At 47.1% G+C, this 18,611-nt stretch overlaps 1 protein-coding gene across 1 annotated transcript; it reads right to left on the bottom strand.

Moving 5' to 3' along the window:
• Positions 1-205: 205 nt before the first annotated feature.
• On the bottom strand, positions 206-17,128 carry Cd2 (CD2 molecule). Its single transcript, XM_027940267.2, has 5 exons — positions 17,004-17,128; positions 16,560-16,865; positions 10,723-10,953; positions 7,334-7,453; positions 206-4,206 (listed from the first exon to the last, which is right to left on the bottom strand). Exons 1-5 carry the CDS (start codon positions 17,062-17,064, stop codon positions 3,893-3,895), a joined length of 1,032 nt encoding a protein of 343 aa, XP_027796068.2. The 5' UTR covers positions 17,065-17,128; the 3' UTR covers positions 206-3,892.
• Positions 17,129-18,611: the final 1,483 nt, after the last annotated feature.

The following is an 18,611-nucleotide window of genomic DNA, read 5'->3' as shown; positions in this document are numbered from 1 at the left end:
AGGGCGAAGTCCAGATACAGTATCAGGACTGTCCTGTTTAAGGCACAGGGAAGTAACAGCAGGATGGTGGCTCAGTCTCAGCTCTGTGAGGTAGTCTCCAGATCTGGTCTCCAGCTTTTAATTCAGGTGTAGGACTTTTCCCAGGTCCCAGGTAATCAATATTAGGAAACAGACTCAGGTGAATCAAACTCAAGAGAAGACTAAGTCACTTTAGGGAGTATTTATTTATTAATTTATAATAGGCTATATGTTTTCCCAATAACTGAAACATTTATGTATGTAGGACATTCCTTCTTGAAATAACAATCAAGTTTTCAGATATATTCTGTACACAGGGATATACTAGTTATATTTACAGACGTTGGTTTCCATTCAGAATAACTCTGTGAGGTGTTTTCCTGGTTCCATCCACCAGGAAACCATGTATTCACGGAGGCTGAATTAACTTTTCAGAGATTACAATGTCAGCGAGAGACTTGGAACTCTTTGGCTCCAGGGTCTGTGGGTCAGAACTTGAGGGCCACAGAACGAGACACAGAATAAGAAGGTCTCACAAGAATCCCGCTGTGGTGGAATTTAGGAGTCAACAAAGGTCTTTCCAAAGATGACCTGTGACTGTCTTGAGAGAAGAGAGAGGACTGGTGAAGGGACAGGTGAAAAGAACAGGCAGTGGGAACAGCATGCATAATGGCCCTGAGGTGGCAACACTGGTGCACTTAGAGTGACAGAAGTCCAGTGAGCAGGTGAGTCCTGAGGAGCCCGACACTGGAGATTGAGTGACAGAAGACGGACAGGAGGACTGACATGAAGCCACCAGCTTACAGCTGGGACCCCCTTGAAGCTAAGCTGGCCCAACAACTAGGAGGAGACTGCGATTTGGGGGGATGGTAGGGAGGCTGTCCCCCAAACCATGTGTTCTATCTTCACGTGACCCCATAGGATGTTCCATTCCTATAAATTATGTGAATACTTTTTCCCAACATGGCTGGCTTCCTTGTATTAGAGATTTTCTAAGAATTAGTTCAATGTGCTATAACTGTTTGTTTTTCTCATAATAATGCATTCTCTATAAAATCATTGTTTTGAACAATCGTTGATAATTAATAATTTGAGGGCCAGTAGACCTGCGGTTCTCCAACTTGAATGCCTGTTGAGATGATTTTTAAAAGAAATACAGATGTTGGACCGGGGTGTGGCTCTGTGGTGGAGCACTTGCTACCACGGGGCAAGGCTCAGGTTGAGTTCTCAGAGCCACATAATACAAACAAACAAACAATCAAAAAACCCCAGGTGCTTGGTCTCCTACCTAACCTACTTGAATCATCTGTTGTTGTTTTTTCTCAAGTTTCACAAGCTGTTCTTATGCAGCTGGGCTAACCAATTGTCAGAAGGCTCACGCTCTGGGTCAGGGACAGTGGCAGTTGTACAATGTCAAACAGGTGAATGGTGGCAGCACAAAGATCAGGCCAGGCCTGTTTCCTGCCTCTCAGTGGAGACTCCAGCAGGGCAGGAGTGTGTGTGCTGTAGACGCTGTACCTTCCCTTCCCTTCCTCTCCGTTGGCCAGGTGGCTCGGGATACTTTCAATATGGCGCTGTGGGCCAAGTTGAGCGATGGTCACTGTTCTCAAAAAGCTTATGAACTGTGTATTTCATTCATTCTAAAATGTACTCTTTTCATGTTTTCACATCTCAGTAACAGAGTTGTGCCTACAACTTTGATTGTATCCTTAGCACTTGCTATAGTAGAACCGAGAGTGTTTTTCCTTTGAGTGATGTATATGCCACTTAAAAGCAATGATGCCTTCAAATGGATGAAGCACAGTAGCTGAAGGAGGAACAACATTCTTGTGCGAACAGGTAGCCAATATAAGCCTTGCCTGTGCTGTTCCCTCTCCATGGACAATCTTGCCCTCGGCTTCACCAGCTCCACTCATCTAGCGCAACTCAACTCAAACGTCACCCCCTCTAGGAAGCCCTCTGCGTCACCCAGTCCTACTAAAAGTCTAGACTAAAAGGCTTTCTCTGGGCTCCTGTGCTTGTCTCTGACCTTTATTTATCACACTGTGTTACACTTGCCCCCAACTCCATGTGACGTCCCTGAAAGCAGAGATGTAAGTGTATACCTCTGTGTCCCTCAAGCAGCCTAGCACGGGGCCTGATGCATACTAGAAGCTCAGCAACTGTTGAATGAATGAATGGTGAAGGACTGAAGAGTTACAGGCTGTATGTGTTCTGTTACTGCATGTCACCCCAGGTAGCTATAGAAGAAAGGCAGGGTATAGGGCTGGAGGCCAGGGAAGGCTTTGTAAAGGGAAGGATAGGAGCTATTCTACCAGGACGGCCAGTGGAATAAATCACTCAGGACTGCAGTGAGGATTGAGACAGGCCAGGTACGGAAGTGTACCCCTGTAATCCCAGCTACTAGGGAGGCTGAAGCAGGAGGATCGCAAGTTCGAGGCCAGCCTCAGCCACTCCGTGAGACCCTTAGCTTCCGTGAGACCCTGTCTCAAAATTTAAAAAGTCAATAAATAAAAAAAAGGGCGAGGGATATAGCTTAGTGGCAAAGTGCTCCTGGGTCAGGGGTTCAATCCCTGGCGCCCAAAACAGAAGAAGACTGAGACAGAGGCAGCGCCAGGGCCGGCATACTCCTCCCGCAGACGCTGTAAAGAGTGTTACCCAGCTGGATTGTGTGTTTGAGTCTCGGGAGCCTCTGGCGTTTAATTCATCACGGCCCTTTATAATTAACTCTGGGTTCTGAAACAATAGATGCCCAGATTCAGAGGAAAAGAGCATTTCAACTCTCAGTGAGCTCTCACAGGAAGTCCTGAATATACTTCGTCTTTGTGGTTTGCCCCCAGAGCTTCCTGCCAGAGTTAACAAGGTTTAACAGGTTTGAGGAGCCCAGGAGAAGGTGGGCAGACGGCACCACAAGCCTGGCACTGACGCTTCAAAGCAGGAGTCCTCGCAGCCTATTGTTTTAGAACTGCAACCGAAAACTCTTCTTTATCTCCCCACTGTCTTCCAAAGCACAGCTAGCAGTCAGCCGGCTGGGGATGGCCTCTGTCTTCTTACTGGTCATTTGTGAGACTCGGGATTTGTCTGAACACAGCCGGCCCTCGTGTGTGTTGTCTGATGAGCTCACGGTGCCTCGGATATTCCTGGATTCCTCTTTTCAAGGATGACTCCACAGATCATCCAGACCACTAGTGATGGCTCAGGAGAGTGAGACCCAAACACTTAAGCTTTCTGGCGACTCACGTTGAAGTTTGGGCTGAGAGGTGTTGATTCACAAATCGCCACGGAGATTGTCAGGACCCAGCTTTGCTTCTGAGACCTGGGGAGGGGCAGGGGAGAATGTTCTGGTCACTCTAGTGGGGATTCAGGTGGCTCGGGTGATGCCACACCAACGAGGCTCTTTCTCACCGTGCAGCTTCCTCCGAGTAACACCCAGCTGTGTCCTTCAGTGAGCAGACCCCAGGGTCAAAGCTAAGCTGTTATTTCACTCCTTCTCAAGGATGGGGAGCAAGTGTCCACCAGGACACGTAAGAAAGCTGAAAGTCCTTTGAGCAGATGGGAGGCCTGTAGGGGACACAAGCCCAGGTAACCCCCGGGCATATGGCATCTGCACGGGATGTGAGAGGGAGACGAGATTGCCAAGAGTTTTGTGCACTGTCATGAATCATCCTCGCAGTCACACTCCCATTGTTTCTCTCTTCTTGGTGACAGAGATCTATGAAGAGGCCACGGATCTTCAACCACATGGCTGAGGACCATGGCCTGCAAGCCCTGGCAGGCGACAAAGTCTTACATGTTGCAAACGTCTGATGGAAAAGTGGACCTGCACACCCAGAGCTGAGAACTCCAAAGAGCCTTTTTATTGGAAAGGACAGTTTTAATCGGAGGAAGGGGACGGTGAATTTTCTGCCACTCCACGGGGAGGTTTTGGTTGAACTCGAGGTCTGGGGAGGGGAGGGCCTCTCTGCTGGCGAACCTGTGTGCCTGATGGGGGAGCCCTCTTTTGTGGCTGGTGCTGGACACGATGACCGGGAGGCAAGGGACGGGGACCAGGTGTCTGGACACGATGACCAGGTGGTGGCGGAGGTTGGGAAACTGCTGGATTTGGAGGAGGTGAGGTGGAGATCTGGCTGGGCTTTGGGCTTCTGTCCTCAGAGGTGGTTCTGTGAGCTTTTACCTCCAGCTCCTCATCTGCAATGACAAAATCACTCAAGAGCTTATTCTGGCAAGAGGTGATCCGGGGAACTATGGAGCGCCTCGGAGGGGCAAGGCTTTGGAGAAAGCCAAGAGGAAGCAGGGACAGAGCTGTCCCTAGGCTCCAAGAACTCTCAGTCTTGTTGGGGCAGGAGAAATGCTGACCACAAGCTGGAGGGAGGCCCCAGGGCTTTGCAGAATTCAGGGACACAGAGCGGGGGAGGCACCTAGCAGGGAGAGCTTGGTGCTCGCGCCAGAGAGCAGACAGCGCTCAAACCCAGGTCTGCCTCGGTGCCAGACCATCCTAGACCCGGGTCCTGAGAGCAAACCTCGTGATCAGAGTCTGTTGTTGGGGAATCTGAGTCGTCTCAGAGGAGCTACATTCCTTCTGTCGGGTCTCTGTGTGGATATGCTCCTACTCAGTCTGTTGTCAGGCAACCTACATTCTGGCGACAGGTTGGAGCACTCACAAGGGGCTTTTTAGTCCTCAGAAATTGACTAGTTCCTTGGAAATTTGTGCACAAGACCCATCCTCTTGGGCCAAGGAGGGAAAGATTCTTCTTCCCTCACCCTTTGGGGTCTTTCTGCTTTGTGTGACTTTAGCCCATGAAGACAGCCCAGGACTAATCAGAATATAGTAGTTTTTCCTGTACTGTTTTCAAGTCACAAAGGAAATCTGTGAGGCTGCCTCGCTGCCATAGACAGAGGGGGTTCTGCTGGCCCCCTCTGGCCTCCAGGCTAGGAGTTAGGTATTCCAGTCCCACATACAAGACCATCCTCACAGGCTGCAGAGGCAGGCCAGAGTAGATCCCCCCCTGGGGTAAATTAGTGATCTCTTGCACCTTTATGGTGCTGTGGCTTGGGAAGCACAGTCCCTCTGAGCATCACCTGTAAGTTCAGGCAGATGATGCCAATCCAGTCAGCCTCCTCCGGCTGCTGGAAACACAAACATCAGGAGGCTCTGAACATGAAGGCTCAAAGTCAGATAATGTGGTTTTGACATCTGTGTGGCCCGGGTGGGTGCTCTAAGCACCTAGACAGAAGGGCCCAGAAAGGACAGAATGCATCCTGTCTGCCATCTTTGGTGCCCAGAGGTAGCTGAAGTTATGCTCGGGAGGATGCAGAGAGGACTTTGACCCTCAGTCCCAGTTCTGGGTATGGAGCAGTGAGCAGCCCTGCTTCACCCCATGTGGCAAGCTTAGGCTGCCATTTGTGATTGGTGTCTGTCCTGCTTCTCATTCGTTTGCTCCTCCTACACTGATTGCTGACCTCCTAGGTGTTAGGCACTATTACTAAGTGGCAATCATGACTCAGACACACTGTCCTCAGGAAGTCTAAAATCACGTAAGACAAAGTGAGGACAGCAAATCACAATACCAGTCTCAGGATTGCACAGGGCCACCAGAGAGGTGCCAAGAGCCACAGTCGCAGGGTGAGGAGTAGGGCGTGGCCTAGTGGCTAAGCTCTTGGGCAGGTTCAGACGGACAAATCAGCTGTGGCTCTGCACAGGTCAGAGCAGCACCACAGGTCCCCAGCATGTCCACTCCAGTAACGTCCACACCTGCTCCCAGGAGTTCTTCCCGGCTCATCGGCCCTTTCCTTCACCTGCATCTCCTTGTTACTCACCCAGGCTTGGGACTGAGGTGAGACAAAGGAAGCGCAGAGGGTGTGGGATTTAAGGAGGTGCCCACTTGCAGGGCATGCAAGAGGAAGGTGAGGGCCTCCTTAAAGGTTGTGCCCTTGGGCTCCTTGCCTCCCCCTGATCCTGACTCAGCTTCCTGGTCACAGAGCTTGAGGCAAAGAATGTAGCCTCCCTGATGGGGGTGAGGCTGTCACCTGTGGTGGTGTTTTCTCTCCCAAGGCCACTGGAGGCTTGGTGGGAGGGTGAGTGCCAAGCCTAGAGGTCAGTTTCTTTGTCAACATGAGCTAATTATCAGGTGGGTCACTTCAGCCTGGTGAGATCAGGGGCTGCTCTGTCTTGGGGAGACCTGGGAGGTCTACCTTGGAAGACAGCATGGTCGTTGACCATTGGTGATAAGAAAGGACCTTTGTAGGGAAGACAGGCTGAGCAAGGCACAGAGCTGAGGAAGCCACAGCACCTGGGGGACTCCCCAAGGGACTGTTTTAGAAAGACGTGCCCAGCTCCCTAATGGAGTACGGTGAGACATGGGGCCGGGGGTGGCCACCTAAAGGGGTGGCTGAGGGAGAACTGTGGAAAGAAGTCTGAAGTAAGGCGTCAACGCCAAAGGGTGCAGGGCCCGAGGATCCTGGGTGGCTGCACACCAGGTCCCCAGCTGTGCGGGAAGTTGCTGGTGGGCGTGGCCTGGGAGCTCTAGGAAGAGACGCCTGGCCGCAGTCCTGCTATGAACCAGAGATGGCACAGGACTCCACGGCTTGCCTGCACAGCTGCCTGCCCAGCTGGTGGCCGATACCCCAACCCTGCACCTACAGCGACACCTGGTCTGTCCCTCCCTGCTGCGATCTGCCTTAGGTGGTCTGGATCTCCACTCATGAGCATGACCTTTTCATGACTGGTGGGTTGCGAGACAGGACTGACCCAAGGAAACAGCACCCCCATCCCTAATGCATCCCTCCTGAACAGTCAGTTAGAAAAGGGGGTACAGAGACCTGTTTGGGAGGGTTTTGTTTGTTTGTAGTGCTGGGGAGGGAACCCAGGGCCTAGCCCAAAGGCAAGAGTGCTGCATGAGCCACACCCCCCAGTTACCTAGTTCCCAGGAGCTTGGTATTGACCAGGGCCACTCAAGGTCTGCAGATGGACAAGGTATTTTCGAACGAATCTTTCTACCCACATGGAGCTGTGAGGCCCTTTGGCGTCTCTCTACGCCAGCCTTAGACGCACTCAGCCTCAAGCGGGGATTCCAATGAGACCAGCCAGGATGTAGCTCCTCAAACTCCCTCGCCGTGGGCCCCAAGAAGGCTTTTTTTTTTCTTCCCAGAATTCAAGCTAACCACAAAGTGGAACAAGCTCTCGCTTCTGGTTCCCGTCCTGACGTTCTGAAACCATCTCCTTCTTTTCTTTGAGGACCCAAGGTGCCATCCCCTTGAGATGACTCCATGGGGATTTTGCTGCGGCCTGGGGTGACACAAAAGAGGGGGAGCTCACCGTTGCGCCTGCTGTTCTGCTTTTTCCTCTTGCTGACATAGAAAATGAGCAGCGCCACAAAGAACAGGAGGAGGCCTCCCGCACAGACACCAGCGACGAGATAGATGTTCAGACCTTCCCCTGAAAGAGAAGAGACAGGAGACTTGGTGGGGAGGAAGGGTCCTGGGCAGCCCATTGCATTGCTTCAGGATAAGGACCCCAGCTTCCCACTTGAAGAAGAAAGAAGAGCTTGATGGTACCATTCAAGGTCACAAAGGGCCAAGCTTAAGGAGGGTGGCAAATTGGGTCCATGCCTAGAAGAGGTCAAGGGGTAAGTGGCCTCTGGAGTTCCTTGGGAAACTTGAGACTAGAACTCCCTGGTTGTTCATGCCCCGAGGCCTGTCCATCCCTGCCCACTGGCCGAGGAGAGCATCATGACATTTTATTCATTTTTTTATTTTTAATTTGTCTTGGTGAGGCTGGGGATGAAACCCCAGCCAGGGTTTCACAGCATGCTAGGCAAGCAATCTGCCACGGAGCCACTTCCCCAGCCGAGCATCACAGAATTTTAGACCAGAGTAGTTTAGAGATAATCTAAGTGTCATCTCTATAGAAGGAAGGAGGATGAGTTTCAAAGATAAGGTCCAGAGAGGGAGGATGAGTTGCCTGAGGCCACACAGTATCTGTTTCTGAGTGGTTCCTCTAAGCAGTCTCTGGTCTCTGGCTGTCTCTGCCGTCTTCCTGCTCTTTCATCTCTGGCTTCCCTCTGGGGCCTATTCTTTTTTACCCTCTTGATCAGGCAGTTTCCAAACACTCAGGGTAAATTAATTCACTGATGCAACCCAGCCCTCTCTCCTGCCAGACTTTCCCCAGACCCCTGAGAGAAGTTCACTGAGACAGCAACAGCACTGGCAGGTACCTTCAGTTCCTAGAACTTCAGTCACTGTAACACAATAAGGAAAACCAAGACTTCAGTGTTCAGGGAAACGGGGTTTGGTCCGGGTCTTTTAGACAAGAGCTGTGTGACCTTTAGCAAGTTACTCCACCTCTCGGAGCCTCCTTCCTTCTTTGTAAAATGGAAACAATGAAACCTACATCACAGGGTGGCTGTTGGAAGTCAATCAGATAATGGATGGAAAAGTGCTTTATAAACTGTAAAACAACACACAAATGTGAGGTCTTGCTTTTACTAGTGCTCTTTGCACTAGTGTTTTTGGTAGCAGTTTCCCAAGGAGGGCTGCTGGGCCATCTGCCCTTGGTGAGTCAATAGCAGTTAAAGAGGAGCAGCTGGGGTTGGGGGGTCAGGGGACTGGGACGCTGGGAGAACAAACTGGAGCTAAGCCCAGCATCACAAAAACACTTCTGCAGCCAAAAGATCCTAGGAAGAGGCTGTTACACACGGACCCAGGACGGGCCCCAGGGATCCCGCCAGAGGCTCAGACACCAAACTGAGCAGGGTTTCAAACTGTGCTGGTTTATTCATCCTTGGCTGTCCTTCCTGCAGTCTCTCTCTCACCCATTCTTTGCCTGCCAATTACACAACCTCTCTGAGCTCTGCCTATGAAGGAGCTCCATTAGATAAGCAGCCAGAATCCTCTACCATTGAAACTGGGCCAGGAAAGAATCTGGGGTCTCTGTCTCCTGCTAAGCTGAAGACTGCTCAAGATTGACCCAGGTGGGGAAGGGCAGGCCTGGGGTGAGCTGGGGACACATGTGTAGGCCACAAAGACACCGGCCATTTTCCCTTAGAGTCCGTGGGCAGGAGGCACACTTGGGAATGTAGATGGTGCCTCCCACAGTTCTATGCTCAGGTCTGTCCAGTATGGTCCCCCGACACCGGGTAGTGCTCGCTGTAGGGACATTCCACCTTGCCCTAGAGGCAGCTTTGGTTTGTCATTTAAAAACGGGTCCTCGCAGTAGAATGAATCGGACGTGACCTTCCTATGTTCATATGTGACTATAAGATCAGGGTAGCTCCACATTATGTCCAACCATAAGAATGGGAAGTTATACTCCATGTATGTATGCCATGGCATAATACGCTCTACTGTCGTGAGTAACTCAAAAGAACATGTTTTAAAAAATTAAACAACAACAACAAAACCCAGGTTCTCGGGTTCTCTAGATGCAACCACACCTCCCTCCTACACCTCCTCTGTGCATGAGTTTGTGGATGGAGTATTTCTTGTGTGTCGAATGTGCTAATTCCTCCCAGGGTCTTAAGTAGACCTTATTCAAGCTAAATGGTTAAACGCATCTGCCCACTGATCCTCTCAGCCTTGGCCTTTTAGAGTGAAATGTCCAAATCCCTTTTAGGGTCTTTAAGGGCAGCCCATTCCTTCCCTTCACCCAAGGTGTCCCTCCCATCTCCTCAGCGGCCATTTCCTGGACCAGCTCCTGCTCTGCACCTTCTACAAGGGACATGCGTGTGGCTGCCTTGCGCCCTCCTTAATGCACACTGGTGGGATCTAGTTAAAACAAGTGTGAAGGGTGGGACTACCAGACAGAACACAGGTCAGTTAGATTTGAATTTCAAATAAACAATGAATAATTTTTAGCATAATATGCCACGTTTGGAAGTACGCCATATTTTTACTTATGAAATCTAGCATCTCCAACCAAGGCCCTCCTGAAGTGGAAGATGGGAGAGAATGGCTGATGGTGGCCCACACGACAGGGCAGAGTGACACTGGTCTAAGCTTGTGGTTGGCTGACCATCTGATTGATAGTCGGCCTCCAGTGACCCCTGCCTCCTGGCATTTCTGCCTCTGCGCAGTCCCCTCTGAGTGTGGGCTGGACTTACTGCTAAGGCATAAAGTCCAGCAGAAGGGAGGGGCTATCAAAGATGAGATGAAGTCATAAAAAGACTGTGGCTTTTGTTTTGGTCACTCACTCTTGCTGTCTCTCAGAAGGCTCCAAAGGAAGCATAGAACGCCCTGTTTTCGGGCAGCCCCAAAGCCCATGCAAGCAAGCCTGGAACTAGGCCCAAGAACCCACTCATCTGATAGTCTTGATCATCACAGTCACTAACGAGCAGCGAGGTCTTGGACAAGTCAGTTTGCCCCTCAGGGAAATGGGGGTTTGCAATGCCATGATCTCTGCCTCTCCTTCTCCCTCTTCAATACAGCAATTCTTTTTCCTGGAAGAGGATGATTTCAACTCTCTGAGGTCAAATCACACACTCCCTGGAAGTCTCCTGAGGTGGGTCACATGGAACACCCCTTCCTGAAGCCTTCCCTTGAAGGCTTCTAAGGGGGAGAGGTACACCTGTCACTTCCCATCCTGAGCCAAAGCTGTCTCCCACCCCAGACACCTGAGCCCTGGGCAGAAGTGGCACCTGCCACTGTGCCCACAGGCCTGGCAGACTGTGTTTGTGAATTTGGGACACCCTGCCCAATGCCCCCACGTACCTGAGCAGCTGATGGCTGCCATGGTGGACTCCTCACTGACTCCGTTGCTTGCAGTGCACTTGAACGCTGCATTCAGGTTGGTCAACTGATATCTAATGACCTTCAGATGACCTTGAGTGAGCCGTTTCCCATTTTGATACAGAATTAATTCAGGGTTAGTTCCTTTTATTACCTCACAGGTCAGGTTTGTGCTGTGACAATCCCAGGAGATCTTGGGTGTTGAGACCACCTCTAAAAATAAATAAAAATCCCAATATATTAGTCAATTTTCTGATTTTAATATTTAGACAGTGGGGAATGGAGTCCGTTTGAGACAGCACAATTTTTGAATTCCCTAGCAATTTTTAAAAATAATTTGTTTTTATTTATGTAGAGCATTCAGAACAAACTTAACTTCTGGTGAGTTTTTAGATATATTATACTGTTTAAAAGTATATAATAGTTATTGTTTTGTACTGTTTTGTACCTTAAAACAGTTTTACATACTTGGAATCATTTCGTTATGATAGAGAGGCTGATGTTTTTCTTCCCATGACAGATGGAAAGTTCTGGACTCTGAGAGGTTCAATGAGTTGTTTTAGGGTGCTCATTTAAAAATGGCACATCAAAAGAGGAGCCTGCCCCACCCCAATTTCAAGTTCAGGAGTACAGTTAAGAGGTTACCACATCCTGCCTTCCTTCCAGAGCAGCCAGGGACCCTGCCCTGGAGGAACAGGTAAACCTGTGGCCTGGGATCTTGGCCATGCACCCCCTCCCCCTGCTGGGTTCCTGGGAGCAGAGGGCCAGGTGGGCACATGGGTGCCTAAGGAGCTCAAGGCTTACAGAGGAAGGGCTCTAGTTGGGAAACCAGAGACCTGGCTCTGCCCTTTCCCAGCCCAGAGCTGCTTGGTCATTCTCTGTGCCTTGCTGGACCTCATCTTTGAGAGAATGATAAAAAAAAAAATGTTCCCCACCTGTCACAAAACGATGACATGTGACAAATCCCAGTGCACATAATTGGTAGCAGTGTTTATGTTCATAACCAGAAAAATCCCTGCCTCTCCTTTTCTGACGTGATTATATTTAAGGTCTGATTCAGAAAACAGCCCAGCCGTGGCCTTAGTTAAGGCAGGTCCTCCTCCCAGGCCTCCTCTCCCTAGCTGGGTGACCTCTTTTCTTCTCCTCTGTTCTTTTCCTGGCCCTTGACTCTCTTGACCCAGTCTTCCCTTTCATTTTCTCTCCGTTCGTCATGCAGAGAGACAGCTTGTTTCTTCACAGTTCCCTCCCTCTCTGTCTTTCAGATGAAAATACTTTCCAACTCAGTCAAATTTCATTGCTGACCGAATATGTATGGGCGTGCAGAAATGATTTCTTCCTATCCTGAGATTCTGTGTAGCCCAGAGTGAAGAAAATGGAGATGCGTCACCACGCTCTAGAGTAAGTAGTCTAGGGCTGGGGTCAAGGTGTCTATCTAGAGTCTCCTAATTGGTAATATCCCATCATTGTAAAAACTGATAAAATATAAAATAGTTTAAAACACACAAAAAAATATTACATGCAATTTAACTACCCATGGTCAAAAATTATTATTTTTCTTTTTTTGGTACAAGATTACCAAGTCCTTTTTATTTTGACACAGTATCTCACTAAATTGCCTAAAGCCTCACTAAGTTACTGAAGCTGGCTTTGAACTCTTGATCCTCTTTCCTCAGCCCCCCGAATTGCTGGGATTACAGGTGTGCGCCTCAACGCCTGGCATTGAATATTTTGATGTATATCTTTACTAGCTATTTTCTATACATGAACATGTATATCAATGATATTTTAAAAATTAAAACTGTATTATTATCCCACTCCTGGGTTTATACCCAAAGGATTTAAAATCAGCATACTATAGTAATGCTGCCACGTCAAAGTTTATAGCAGCTCAATTCACAATACATAAACTATGGAACCAATCTAGATATCCTTCAATAGATGGATGGATAAAGAAAATATGGTATATATAGTCAATGGAATATTACTTAGCTTTAAAGAAGAATGAAATTATGGCATTTGCCGGTAAATGGATGGAGTTGGAGAATATCATGCTAAGTGAAATAAGCCAATCCCAAAAAACCAAAGGCCAAATGTTTTCTCTTATATGTGGAGGCTAATTCACAATGGGGTGGGGGCAATAGAGAACATAGAGTTACCTTAGATTAGGTAGAGGGAAGTGAGGGGAGGGGAAAGGAGTAAAGGGAGGGGAGGGGTATAGGCATAGGAAGGATAATAGAAAAAAACAGACATTATTACTTTATGTATATATATATTACTGCATGACCAATGTGATTCTATAACATGTACAATCAGAAAAATAAGAGGCGCTGGGGATGTGGCTCAAGTGGTAGCGCGCTTGCCTGGCATGCGTGGGGCGCTGGGTTCGATCCTCAGCACCACATAAAAATAAAATAAAGATGTTGTGTCCACCGAAAACTAAAAAAAAATAAATATTAAAAAATTCTCTCTCTCTCTCTCTCTCTCTCTCTCTCTCTCTCTCTCTTTAAAACAAAAAAGAAAAAGAAGAAATTATAGGGCTGGGGGTGTAGCTCAGTTGGTAGAGTGCTTGCGTAGCATGCACAAGGCCTCTGGGTTCAATCCCCAGCACCACACACACACACACACACACACACGCACACACGTGCACACGCGCGTGCGCACACACACAAACTGGCAAATCTTACTGTATGTTAATTGTACCTCAATAAAACTGACAACAAAAAATTGCTTAAAAAAAGAAAAAGAAGAAATCATACTCATTTATGTATGATATATCAAAGCTCATAATTGCATTCTACTGTCATATATAATTAATTAAAACAAATTACAAGTTTTTAAAAAACTGGATTATGTGGTTTTATAGTCTGCCTTTTTCCCTCTCAGTAGAAGTTATATTATGAAATTCTTTCCTGAACATCAATAAATGTGCATCTCCACCATTTGATGCATTCTTGACATAGTTACTAAGTTCCTAACTGCCAAAGACTTCTCAATCCACACAGTATCATACTAGTGTAAACAATGCAGTCACAAATAGCCTCGAATGTGGGCTGGGATACAGCTCAGTTGGTAAGGTGCTTGCCTCACATGCACCAAGGCCCTGGGTTCAATCCCCAGCCCCACCAAAATAATAATAATAATAACAAAAACAACAACAACAACAATAATAATACAACAACAACACAAAGTCTGAAAAAACAAATAGCCTCGAATGGTGAATTGGTACATGTCCTCACTGTAAGAGAGTGTTCTAGGAAATGGCCTGACCTGGTTAATAGCAGCAAATTGTTAGGTCCTGCTCATAGGTGAGAACTCCTTAATTCTGGGCTGCTAGGATTAAGTTCTGCTCTACTGATATCTGCTTGAATGGGGCCCTCCACTGCCTCTTCAGCTAACAGGAGCAGCCTCCTCGGTAAGGAGATGTGGGTACCATGACTGAGGCTGCGAGAGGCATCGAGGAACTAAGAGAGGGGCTTGGGCATTAGCACAGAGCACACAGGGGTAGTGTCCCAGGCCGTCTAGGGCACCTTTTCATACACGGTCTCATTGAATATCCCTTGAAGTTATTACAGGTGGAGCATCCCTAATCCTCAAATCCAAAATGCCCTAAAATCCAAAACATTTTGAGCAATGACATGGTGACATAAGTGGAAAATTCCACATCACGAAACTTTGTTTCATTCTTGAAATTATTGAAAATATTGTATAAAATTACTATTGGGCTATGAGCACAAAGTGCCTATGAAACAAATGAATTTCATATTTAGACTTGGGTCATAGCCCCAAAATATCTCATTATATCTATGCAAATATTCCAAAATCTTAAAACAGCCCAAATCCAAAATACTTTCAATCCCATACATTAAACTGTATTGGGAAAAAATAGACTCAGACCAGACAGATATTTGCCAAAACTATGGGACAAGTAATGATGTTGGACCACAAATCAAATAATGACGCTGTGTAAAGTTGACGTGCAAACATCCAGTAAAGTCGCTGACTTTAAAGGGTGCAGGGTTTTTTGGGGGGAGGGTAACAAAAATGTTGATTGTCGTGATGGTTGTAGAGCTCTACGAATGTATGTAAGGCTATTGAATTTTACATGTTAAATGGGCAACTGGCACGTATGAAGACACGAATGGTGTGACTACTTGTGTACAACCCCCCGACATGAAAAATTGTGCTGTATATGTGTAATATGAACTGAATCACATTCTGCTGACATGTATAACAAATTAGAATAGATAAAATAAAATAAACAAATAAATGGGCAACTTGGACGGCATATTGATATCTCGACCAAATTGGGAGTTGGAGGGAGGGACCAGTCCTTGCCAAGAGGACCCCTGGGTTTGAATCCTGACTTTGTTCCTGTCAAGAAATGAGAACTTGAACAAAATTCCTCCTGACCGAGGCTGTTTTCTTATAGACGATAAGGGGATAATGACTACTAGCTGTCAGGATTCTTGGGAGCTTTAAGTAAGATTGTGTCAGCAAGCCCATGACACCTGGTAGCCATCAGGATCACCATGATTCTAAATACGGCCCAAATGTGATTGAACCAGCATGGACACCTGAGCCATGCTTGTGGAACTCAAGATAACACAGTCCCCAGCACTCGTGACACCCCGGTCCCCAGGGCTCATGATCAGAGGCTATTCTTAGTCCCAGCCCGTTCCTCCAAGTTTCTTTCCAGTCAAGCTTGCAGAACTAGAGTGTGGAAAGGGGTCATTTTCAGGAGAGTTAACAGCATCTGAACTATGGGAGGGGGCTGCTGCCAGGTTTGGGGGCCCACGGAGACCCTAGGCAGGAGGAAGGGACCCTGTGTCTGGTGATGACATTTCCTGTGTGAAGCACAGAATTGTTTGTTTGCTCACGGAAGCAGCTTCCTCCCAGCTTCAGTGGTATTTCAATTCCCCTTCTTCTTCCTTCTGCTTCTCACCCAATCCCCCTTGCCCCTATATCCCCACACATGCCCCTCAGCATAACCATCCCTTCTCATTCCACCCTTTAGTCTAGGCCAGGGATTACCAACTTTGGCTACTAAACAGAACCACCTGGGGAGCATCACCACTTACTGATGCCTGGGCCCCAGGCCAAAAATTCTGATACACATGGTCTTAGGTGGGACGCCGGCCCTGGTCATTTCTAACAGCATCCCTGTTGATTTGCATGGGTAACCAAGGTGAAGAACCACCCAGCAGCCCTCTGCACCTTGCTAGGATTATAGCAGCCGTTTTCCAGCCAGTCTCCCCACCTCCCACATCACCCACCACTCCTACCCTCTCAGCACATGCAGAGACAGGCAATATGTATTTTCTTCACATATCAGCAAAAAATCACCTTCCACCTCAATTGCCGTGCTATGGAGCAGATTGGAAACAAAGGCTGTTCGTCCTTAAATCCATCATTTCCAGCCCTTTCCTGCTATCTAAACTCTTCAGGGTACCCTCGCCTGAAATTGGCTCTCCAAGCAGCCTGTCCTTCCCAGCCCACACCTCGCTCACAGGGGACAGCCAGTTTTCCTGTGCCCACCTGTCCCCTTTCATCCAGATTCTTTACCTAGCTCCGCATCCTCAAAGCCACCCAAAGAGAGGGCTGTAGGCAGATGAGGTTGTATTTCTCCATGTGTAGACCCTACTCCCCCCACCACTCACAGGACTGGAGTCTCCACTGGGGCAGGAGGGATGCACTGGATTTCCCGTAGCGCAACCCCAGAGGCTGAGGGCAGGGTTGGGGACGTTTCACAATCACTAGTTCCCAACTTGCTAAACAACACCCCTGTTAAAGTGAAAAAAATGTAGAGAATGGAGACTTACCTAGAATCCTCAAATCAAATGATTGTTCCAGAACCCTTTTTCCATCTGTATCATATACAACTACGTTGTAGGTACTATTATAATATCCCTTCAGATGTTTAATTTTCAGAGTTCCATTTGCTAAAATCTCGTAGGTTTCATTATGCCGGGAAGGTTGCCTGCCTTTTCTGAATTGCGCAACCATGATCCCTTCTTTGTCCCATCGTATGTCATCAATAACATCTCTCATTTGAAAATTGGGGATGTCCAGGTTGATCTCTCGATCCAAGTCACTGCAGACGATCTTGATGGCTTTAGAGACTGAACCTGTAAAAAGCGAGACACTCATTGAGGTGTTCAGGCTCCCTACCAGAAAGTGAGGCTGTGAAAACTTCGATACTATTTCAGGGTCTCCAAAGAAGCTTCTCACAGTGACTGTGAAGACCCACACACCCACTTACTTACCTGGGTTGGGAAAGTTGAAAATCAGAAGAAAGCCGACCAAGATTTTACACCGGTGGCTCATCTTTGGGATTAGTTTCCTTGTGGCAGTTCTGAGCTCTTCTTGCAAAAGGAACTGAGGTTGAAACTGGAAGAGTCCACCCCACTGAATGCTAAACCACGTGCCTCTCCTTTGTGCTTTTTTTTTTTTTTTTTTTGACAACATAGAACACGCACATACACATTTAGCACATACAGCCTTTCTGATGCATTCCTTTGCTGAAACAGTTGTGGTTATGAGTTTGTGCTTTCTTATCATACTTTATTTATTTACTTACTTAGTACTGGGGATTGAACCCAGAAATACTTTACCAGTGAACTACATCCCCAGGTCTTTTTATTTTATTTATTTATTTACTTAGAGACAGGGCCTCACTAAGTTGCTGAGGCTGGTCTTAAACTTGTGATCCTCCTTGCCTCAGCCTCTGGAGACGCTGGGATTATAGGCATGAGCCACCACATTTTGCAAGAATTATACAAGCACCACCACACCAGCTCTTACCACATTTTAATCCTCACCAAATTAAAAAAAAAAAAAAATAGGGGAAGGTACTTTATCAATCCAATGAAGAGAAAACGAACGGAAAGGTTAAGTTGCCCAGGACTGTTCTTTTGTAAGCAAAGAGCCAAATTCGATGATCCAGCCCCTCTTCTACCCACTCAGCTATCTTGCCTCTAACAGAACCACCTAGAAACATGGGTAGCTGTTCTTAAGTGAATAGAAAAATACAAATATTTATCCTATGATGATAAATACTGGAAAATGTATACACATGAAATGATTAGGAATGGATTTTTTCCTCTTTCCTGAAAAGATATTTTTAATGTTCTAAAATTGTTTATGTTATAAAAAGGAAGAAACACAAATTGAGTCTCAGCTGTAAATGCTTAAAAATCTCCAAATCTTCTGTTTAGCACATATTTTACAACTCTTGAAATTCACCGTTAGGTAAATAAAACCTTGTTGCAAAACATGTAAGAGGCACGGAACCTATGAAAACCAACCAGATAGAAAAATATCTAAGGTGGTCAACATTGCAGATGGTGAAAGAAAGGGAGCAAGAGGGAAAAACAGAGAACAAGAGAACAGGGAGGGGAAAAAGAGAGGAAATTTGTGACACTGGGAGAGAGTGATGCAGAGATGGGTGTCTTCTGAAAAGGATGCCCTGTGAGATCCGGCACAGGAAACACGGAGAGCCCAGGAACAGATTTCCAATGGAAGTTTTCAGTTTGAAGATTCATCAGGACACAGTGAGCAAAAGTTTTAAAAGTAGTGCTTTTTTAGGTTTTGTTTCTCAACGTCAGATACAGAAACAGATATTATCTGTCAGAAAGTTGCCCAGGAAATGCAATGAAGTCAAAGCAGTGGATTGCTACTACTGTGTGAAAGGAAGCCTAAATAACATATTCACCTCCTGTTGTGTAATAAACCCCTCACTCACAACACTCATGATGACAGATGACAATTGGATTAAAATTTTAAATGCTATAAAACTGTAATACTGCTTAAAAGACAATATAGAAAGACGTTTTTATATCTTTGGGTACAGAAGGCCTAACTACATGTATCAC

This window comes from Marmota flaviventris, chromosome 10 (genome assembly GCF_047511675.1).
Source record: "Marmota flaviventris isolate mMarFla1 chromosome 10, mMarFla1.hap1, whole genome shotgun sequence".
NCBI classification, from domain to species: Eukaryota; Metazoa; Chordata; class Mammalia; order Rodentia; family Sciuridae; genus Marmota; species Marmota flaviventris.
This window is presented reverse-complemented; position numbering and strand designations above follow the sequence as displayed.